The sequence below is a fragment of the Achroia grisella genome, unplaced genomic scaffold (assembly GCF_030625045.1).
Source record: "Achroia grisella isolate CSIRO2021 unplaced genomic scaffold, CSIRO_AGI_Agris_v1 utg1360, whole genome shotgun sequence".
NCBI classification, from domain to species: Eukaryota; Metazoa; Arthropoda; class Insecta; order Lepidoptera; family Pyralidae; genus Achroia; species Achroia grisella.
In genome coordinates, this window is record NW_026712626.1 from 81011 (window position 1) to 91094 (window position 10084).

The following is a 10084-nucleotide window of genomic DNA, read 5'->3' on the forward strand; positions in this document are numbered from 1 at the left end:
CTCATGCAGAAGTAGCCGCTTATGAGCGTCAAGTTTTTATACACAACACAAATCACAGCAATTTAGCATTAGAAACAGGAGTTGAAGGTAATTAGTAAGGAATAAAGGATTATTTATAAAGCAATCAGCGTAAGTTCCGTGTCATAGCTCTCTGTTTTTCTCGTAATCTTGTAACACGCGCATGCGCTGTTCGCTAGCTAGTTGCGCGCGCAGCCGATTATGCGGCGCACGCAGCTACGTCAAAAAACGTTAGTGTTTCCACAGACAATGTACTAGACCAGCCAGTACGATTTGATGTTTATAGTATTGTTTGTAATTTAATATTAAGTGTGTAATTGTGTATAACAGGTAAAAATAATTTGAGTTTTGTCCGGGTTTGGGGTTGTGCTAGGGGTTTTGTAGAGGCGCAAATATAAATACAATATACTTTCTACTTATTTTACAACTTCTCGTAACATGATTTTCCTCAAACGAGCTACGTAGCAAAGGAAGAAACATCGGAACCACAGAAAGAACAGACTTTTTAGTCTGTGACACATTTTGACATACATTGCTACTATCACAGATAACATAATATTACTTACTACTATACAATATATTGCTTGTTTCATACATCCAGTTTGTTACAAAAATTAAATAAAATTATTAAATGGATATTGTATAGGTATCTAACTGTATAGAAGAAACACATAAGTACCTGTATTCACTAAAAAAATATTCGTATTAGCATCCCATTAACTTATTTAATAACAATAATCTCTATATCGATATGCTTCTTAGCTATACATACTTTATGAAGAGCTGTTCAGACGTTTGAAAACTCATTGCCTATTCTAAGACTTTCATTACCTTTTTTGCAGTATAGGGGACAAACGAGCTTGCTCACCTTGGCTCACCTGATGGTAACTGGTTACCGCTGCCCATGGTACCGGCAACACCAGGGGAATTGCGGGCGCGCTGCCGGCCTTTATAAGCTTTTGTACATCTACTTCTCAAATCAAAGAACATGAACTGGAAAGGGGTCACCACATTTTAACCCGGATTTGTTTTTAATTTCCTACCTACTAATTTATTGTGTGACATGTTAGCAATTGTTAATTATATTTTTTCTAGAAATTCATCACGCTCAGGTATGATAGAAAAAAAAATACAAATCATATTGTATAAGAAGTATATTTGTATAAAAGATTAAAATAAAAATTAAAGCACTTATTCATAACGGTTTATACAATAGCTATAAATGCTTTCTTAAATGTAAATATATATTTATATAATAATAATATTTTATTTAAAAATAAAACATACGTATTTAAAAACACACAATATAGATAGAAATTATAAAACACAAAATATAGATATATTTTCTTTTGCATATAATTTTCAATTTTAATATCTAACTCTCCGGTGATGTATAAACATCGTAACAAACCAAATTAATCGACGGTAGCAGGCTTGTCGACTGTCATGATGAATTCAAATACAGCAAAATATTGGTATATCAAGTCTTGTGTTCTCTAGCCAACTGACAGTGACTCTAATTATCATAATTATAGATCCCATTCGTATAGGTTTCAACTTCAATATGCAGCCTATTCTATACAATAAAACCAAAATCGGACATCAAGTTCAATATAAGCTATTAAAATTTGAAAAGACAGTACATAAATATCTACGCCTATTTGTTTGTTTATAAACGATTTATTTCGATTATATCAGGAAACATACATTATCTGGGGAGAAAGGTAATAAAATTAAAAGTAGGAACATATCTTTAACAATTTTGCGCCCAAAATAATAATACTGAATTTTTATGTACCTACTGTCATTTATGGCACTGATAAAGAAGACTAAAATGGCTTTCACATGTCACAAAAATCGAGGGGCAACATTGGAGCAGTGATGTGATATGTATGGGTGGGTATTCACGGTTATTCACGTAATGTGCCAGCAGAATTGATTTTACTTCTACCATTACTACTCTGATATTGCACCTGACTTTAGAGTCGTGTGTTGACCGTTTAACTTGTTAATAAAATATGCATGCCACAAAAATCAAATACAATATCGTAATAGTGGTAGGGAGCGTCCTGGATCTCTTCCTAGATCGTCCGTGTCCGTCCGTCCGTAACGAAATCGGAACTGATTTCACATAGTGTCCCCCGAGTTTATTTTATCCCCAATAAAAGCTCGAAATGAAGAAATTCGGAAGACCAAAGTGGTCCAAGTATATCAGATGAAGTGGCAGTTGGCACGGTATATTAGCCGAGTTAGCTATAGTAGATGGGTCAGAACGTTACGAGTCGACGGAGTATCTTCCTTCAAGATGGAACGACGACATCAAGGAGTCTGAAAGTGGAGGGATGCGTAAAGTTGAAGATCGCACATGGTAGAAGGCATTGGGAAACACCTATATCCAACAGTGGATAGATACAAGAATAATTATGATACGACTGCTCCGATATTGTTCCTTTTTTTAGTGTCATAGACAGTTTGACTTGTCAATGACATTTACTAATTCTATTTCTTAATTACATTGTAGCCAGTATTATCTATAGTTATATTTATGGCCTCATTTAAAATTACTAGTTGATGTATTTTTTTGTATGGATTATATTAGATTCATTTAAAATTGCCATAAAAATAACTATTGAATTAAAGTCAATCTATTTTTTGTAAATACATATTATTTATACGTTACTGTTGACCCACTTGTTGAAAACTGGCAACTATTGCGAATATTTATTATTAGAACAATATTACAAGAACAGCATCACGTCATCATGCCATCACCGTGGTAGGTAGGTCCTACCAATCCTTAGGATTAGTACAACAATAATTATGATACCACTGCTCCGATACTGCTCCTTTTTTTAATGTGATAGACCGTTTAACTTGTAAATAACATTTACTAATTCTATTTCTTAATTACATTGTAGCCAGTATAATCTATAGTATTTATTTTGATCTCATTTAAAATTGCCATAAAAATAACTATTTTCATAAAATCATTCTATTTTTTGTAAATACATATTATTTATATAACTGTGGACCCACTTGTTAAAAACTGGCAACTATTGCGAATATACAAGTACAGCATCACGTCACCATGCCATGACCGTGATAGGTAGGTACGTACCAATCCTAAGAACTAAATTATATAAATTGCTTACATAATATTTGAGTATATATATCTCATATTACATTTAGTACATATACCTGAGAGAGCATTACGAAATTTCATTTAGGCTTTTTTAATACGATCGAATCGAGTTCAATACTGAAATAAATAAAGTTCATATTCCAAAATTACAGCTGATGTTCATTTCGATTTTTAATTTATCATTTCGTAATAGACTCTCAGGCGATAAGTGTAATTGGCACTTATTTTTAAATTATACTTATATAATAAAAGTTTAATACATTATTTGTGATAATATAAGCATTATTTGTAATAATAATATAATATACTGAATAATTGTAATTTGTAATATTAAAATTAGAATAGTAAAACATTTTTGTAAACTGTAAATATTATTTATATCGTTAATTGGAAGTATATTCTAGAATGTCACTCACAACTGTATGATGTTGTAAAAATGACAACTGAGTTTACAACAATAAAATATACATTTTTGTAAATTGTAAATATAACTTACTAAGATATGAAGTATATTGGACACTGTCATTCGCAACTGTAGAATTGACAGTAATAACTCTAAATGTAATTTTATTTGATTAGAGGTTTTGATCATTAATATTACAATAATAAATTTAATTTATTTCTAATTGTAAATATTACTCATATATTTTATTCCTGACTACTATAACTGACATAGTACCGTACTAACACTGTATATCATATTATCGGTTTTCATACGAAACTATTTTACTGAATATATTTATATTATTTAATTGTAAATATATAACTGTCTTTTACAATTGTATAACTTTGTAAACAAGACAATAATAAAAAATATAGATATAGAGAGATCTGGTTCAACTGGATATTGTAATTTACAATATTAAATATTAAAGTTTTATATTTATGTAAATTGTAAATATACATTAAATTACTGGAAGTATATTTTCAGTCTGTTACAATTGTAACATAGTATGGCAGTGATTATATTTAATTTAAATAAGTATATCTTATCTTGATCACTAACTAACATTGTAAATGTTACCAAAAATATGTCATTTTTGCTTGTTTCCATTTCATTTATTTATATTATAACTGTATCTATATAACTTTAAGAATCAATATAAGCAAGGCATCTAATAACAAGTGGAATATCAGCTATACAAAGTATTAATAACACTGGATTATCTTATTCATAAATTAATGCTCTAGAAATAAATTTGTAATATTTAATAATTAAAGCGTACAAAATCATAAGAATCTCCACAAAAATGAGTATTAAATTATTAAAATTAACTATTATATTCCTCAGACTAATACTACAAATAAAAAGGATGTCTATAGATTTTTGTCTAATGCTGTTAGCCGCAGCTTTACAGCTTCACCTGACGATAGCACAGCTATAGGCCTACTCCTGCCTGACGGATATGAACTGTCAGTCTATTTGCTACCTTTTCACGACAAAACTACGACGTAAAGATAAATTGTATCAGTACGACGGGTTATAGACGTCCAGTTTGTATGAAGGGCATTAAGATTTTTTTAAACAATCTACTTTACTTCTCACGGAATAAAGTTCGTTTTCATAAGTAATATCACGTTTTTGGTTGTGTATAACCTTTACCACTAACCCTATACAAGCAGAAAATGTCTTTTTTGAAGGTAGTATGAAAGGAGATTAAAAATTATATATTTAAGACTCGTGACATGAGAAAAATAATCTTTTTTAAAATACAAAAGCTATTTTAAATGAGTATTGTTCATAATATTGTTTTTTTAATATTATTATTATAATATATATTAAAGAACATAGAATAAGAAATTAATTTGTCTTTACTAACATTGTTTATTACGAACATCACTATTTGAATTTCAGAATAAACAAAGAGAGCTGAAGAATACGTTTTTTTTTACTAGAATTTGTTGAGTATATTTATTTATATGTCTTTAATTACTACAAATCGTTTTCGACAATTTTTTTATACCACGATGGTGACAAACAAGAGCAGTGTTTCCCAACCTATTTGTGCCATGCCCTATATTTGACTTTCTAAAATTTTTATGTGATAAAAAAATTATTTAAGAATTTGCTTTTTTCAATAAATTTGGCACCGTACGTGCTGTATTGCATTTAAATGGGATGGAGCAAAAGGGTTAAACTCGTGTCGAGACATTTACAAATTGCCCCCTTTAAAAATTAAATTGGAACGTGCGCCTCGCGTTGGTAAACACTGGGCACTACCCCAGTCCGTAGGGCGGTTGGTTCTAAAGTATGACAACAGGAAATACTTATTATTTAATAAATAATTTCCTAACAAAATTAAAGAAACTACAACGTGTAGCTTCTGTCAATGTAGGGAAAGCCCCATCTAATTACGCCACAGAATAATTCAGTACTTTGTTTCACACAAATAACCACATGACATCATGTTACATTAAATATAATCTTACATTTGTGTATAATTTGTATATAATAATATAATTAAATCTATATATACTTTTTTATATATCAAACAGTCTTAGTATAAACAGCAGTCATATAACAAAAAAGAATCATAATAAACAATTCACAGTATTAATTAATATTTTAATATGACACCAGCGAACCCGCCGATTTCGACTGCCTCGCATAAAAGAAATTAAATAAATTTTCCTTGTTTTTGCAATATTTTTGTCCTGCTCCGTCCCTATTGGTCGTAGCGTGATGTTATACATCCTATAGCTTCCTCAATAAATTGATTAAAATATTTTTGGCGATGCGAGACTAAAGTATTTTTCCAATTAAAAGTAGTAGTTCTTGAGATTTACGCGTTCAGACAAACAAACTCTTTAGTTTTAAATTACTTCAGATAACGAAAGGTAATGAAACACAACACTATAAACAACCATTTTTTTATAGCAGCTAAACAACCACTAACCACAATGACCACTATATTTTCATATAAAACTAAAAATACTCATAAGCTGCTGTTTATACTAACAAAAATTACAATATAGTATATAAAGTCTATATTTGTATACCAGTCTTGTAGTCAGCAATTAAGCCAGACATATGAGTTGTTTGCCTTCGTCCATTTGAAATTGTACCTTATCAGAGTTTGCCGCCTTATCTGCCGGTTTCGAGAGTGCACTGCCGAGGAATATCAATGCAACGCCTGTAGCAGTCACGCATAAGGCCCAGCCTGAAATAATAAATTAAAATAAAAAATTACCCGACTTCAAAGTCAGTTGCTAATCTTAAAATTATGTGTTTTTCGTAACGTTGTTTGCTCGCTATGGAATCCTAAATTTTTGATCCTATTCCAATTTAAGCTAGCCTCTACAGCTTCACCGGATGATAGGGGGTGAGAGCAGATGTCACTCCAAACCCGAAGAATTTATGAAGCGGCTGACAGGCAACTGCCTGACGGATATGAGTAGAAAAAATGAAAGAATAATAAGAAAAAAGAAATAGAAGTAAATGTGAAAGATCGGTTCAGTTTATATCAATACAATTACTTACCTATAGAACAGTCTCCTAGCATGTAAGGCTCAGAGTATTTTCCACACAGCCTCTTCACACGGACAGCACCCCAGCCCCAAGGGTACAACAGCATTCCTAACACCCCAAATAGACCTGGAAATATAATAACCAACATTGGTTCACCTGCAACCCACCTGGCTTCCTTTCATACAATTATTGTAGAAATCTATATTTATTTTTACTAGTGGTTGCCTGGTGATCGAAATTGGACCTTAATTAGTTTGAAAACTATTAAGGTTCATATATTATTACAATAAATGCATTTATTATTGAACAAACAATATTAAAGAAACAATATTATCGCGGTTGGACCGCAGACTGTAACTATAAACAAAATATTATCTATGTGTGTGAGTCTAATAATAACATGTTTCCAGCATAGTTAAAAAAAAATAGCATTCTACATTTGTTATCTACATAAACAATTTCATACTCCTCTTTCGGATTCTTCACGCATTTATTATAGACATAAAATACAGTATATTTTACTATTTAACAATGTAGCTTCTGGGATGAAATAATGGAGACAAAATGGGGAGTATTACCCCATTGCTAGCAATTTAGTATGTCAGGTCAATCTCCCTGCGCTCCCACCTTGAAATAATCGTGGCAATTCCTAATGAATTTATCAGGATGAGGTAACTGACCTGACTTCTTATTCATTCTATCATCCTCCACTGGTGTCTCCCCTGTGAATATCATTAGTGTAAACCTAAAGTTGATCAGGAATTGCTTAGTGATGAAATGGCCTTTGTACTGTTTTAATAGACAATAAGTTAAAAAATATACATGAATTAAAAAAGCCATGTAAATACCGGAAATAAGCACAAGTAATGTATAGTTATGTCTATGGGCGAGAGATATGTTTCAACACTTTCTTTTTATTTTCAGTCTACAGACACTTATGTTAAATGAAATTTACCATCAGTTCGACATGTAGTTTCGAGGCAAGAAGAACTGACAATGTTATTAAAATAATATCTCAGGACAATTCACACGATTACAATCCCAAGCTAAGGAGAACTTGTGTTATGGGGTTATAAATATGTAGAGACTCATGAACACAATTTTTTGTACCAAGCAAGGAATCGAACCTGCAACCATGGAAAATACAGTGGTGTGCTTTACCACTATACTTCCAAGATTGTTATATAATTATTATTATTGCTCATAATGGCGGGCGTCAAATATGTTAATTGAAAAGGAATATCAATTCTATGTGAAGAATTAATGATATACTATGGTAATACAAATGAATTGATGTATACATACCTCCCAGAGCCTGGGTAGCACCCGCCAGTGATATAACACTCTTCTTAAACACTGACTGGACACAGCAAGCCAGTACCCCTGCCAACACTGTTGCAAACTGGATGGCAGCACCTACCATAGATAATTTACATATAATAATACTTACCCATTGACAAGCTTGTGTTATGGGTACTAGATAACTGATATAAATACTTAGATAAATTTGTTTTGTAAATGTATGTATTTAATATATATAGAAAACACCCAGAGTAATACAAACCATTACTTATGAATACAAATATCTTACATATATTTCGAAATTTCTTTTTTAAATAACTGGTACGGAAACAAGCTGGCAACCTGATTGTATGTGACAACAGTGGCCTATATACATAGTCAGGGCCATGTACAACAAATTACTCTGTGACAACCCTTATAGCACTCATGTATTGCCATCAGTAATGATTAACATGTCATGCCTTTACATCCAGTAATTTTACTGCCTTATCTCATCCATCAACTAACACAGCTTACAAAGCAAGCTGTTTGGGAGCTAAGATAGGTGACTAAGTTACCCATGCTGGGAGTCAGCCTTCTAGAGGAAAGTTGGTGTTATACTGGCCTATTTGCACTCAGATGAGACTAGTCATGGAAATCAAGAAAAATCCATTACATGAGTATGCAGGAACCCACTCTGATGACTTTGATGAATGAAATGGTGAAAAAAACTGGTATTTGGTATACGAAAAATTAAGACATAATACTCACATAGAGATAAAAAGAACATTGCTGCTTTCCAAGGCTTAGGGTATACACTATCTTCAGTTGCGAGCCCATAGAAGGAGAAGGATCCACAATCACTGTACCCACGGATACATCTAGAAAAAAAATGTGTTATTTTATAATTCCTCCAAATTGGACAGGCCTACACCACAAAATTAACTCTCTACATACCTCACTATCGACTTGGCATGAAGATACACAGCGAATTAAGAGAAACTATAATTTTCTATTACAAATAAATAACAATTTCATTAAATACATCGTGGTATAGTGAGCTTACCTGTTATATATTCCAACACTAGGCACGTAGAATCCTGTTATATTATTGTCATTTATCACAACGGGTTGACCCATTAACCATTTTGGAGTCATGATACCGGTCAAAACTAACATAAATGCAACCAAACTAATTAGCAGCCACGACAAACTACGACCAGTAATTATAACATAACACATTTTAATAATCTTTTAAATATATTTCAGTCCACGTATTATTATTTAATATACGTCGATACGAATTGTGTAATTTTCTAATAATAAAAACAATACTATATATTATAGAATATAAATAGTGAGTGAATGAAACGACCTATTATTATTGAATAGAATGAAATAAAAAAAAATATTGATTGAATTAAGGATGTGCAAAAAATATCGATTACGGAAATCAATAGTTTTATAAAAATCGATTTAATAATTCGATTAATTAACAAGTTGGAGAACTAAACATATGCTATATGGTATCAAGATCAACTCAAACAATTATCCCACGGATCAAGAGAGAGGTTGGCCAACCAATCCGATATAAAATATTTATATAGTGGTTTAAGTAGTGTGATGTTAACTGATAAAACTACTATTCTATAAAATTGTTTTTTTTTTCGATTTGAATGCTTACATAACAATCGTTTGAGTAATATTCGGTTTTTATGTAGACAACACATCACTATTTTAAATTATAATGAGTATGACAATCGTGGGATAATTTCATACAATATGACGATTATTTTAATTTTTTTAACTTGTTGATTTTTTTTAGCTTATACATATAAATATTAGATAATTTTTAATTGACTACTAACTCCGTTAATAGTATTGTTTAGTCGACACCCACTCACTCTCCCTTAAATTAACTTGGTTAATTCTTGGTGAATTCCATAAATGAACTACGGCTGACTCTGCGTTATTTTATCATGCTCCATTATCAGGTGTCCCGCCAACGTATATCGTTAGCGCAAACAAATATGCTATTTATTATATTCTTTCGTATATAGGAAACTTACTACGAGCTTTATGTTACTGTCATAATATCCGTTTGATGACTTGCTCAGTACATAACTGAGCAAGTCATCACTACACTACTCGTTTTTAATAAATACGCACGCTCA

The 10084-nt window shown here is 31.4% G+C and overlaps 1 protein-coding gene across 1 annotated transcript; it reads right to left on the minus strand.

Moving 5' to 3' along the window:
* Window positions 1-3131: 3131 nt before the first annotated feature.
* Window positions 3132-9256, minus strand: LOC131855334 (LHFPL tetraspan subfamily member 2a protein). Its single transcript, XM_059206588.1, has 5 exons — window positions 8977-9256; window positions 8682-8791; window positions 7935-8045; window positions 6642-6755; window positions 3132-6321 (listed from the first exon to the last, which is right to left on the minus strand). Exons 1-5 carry the CDS (start codon window positions 9150-9152, stop codon window positions 6179-6181), a joined length of 654 nt encoding a protein of 217 aa, XP_059062571.1. The 5' UTR covers window positions 9153-9256; the 3' UTR covers window positions 3132-6178.
* Between the last annotated feature and the right edge of the window lie 828 nt (window positions 9257-10084).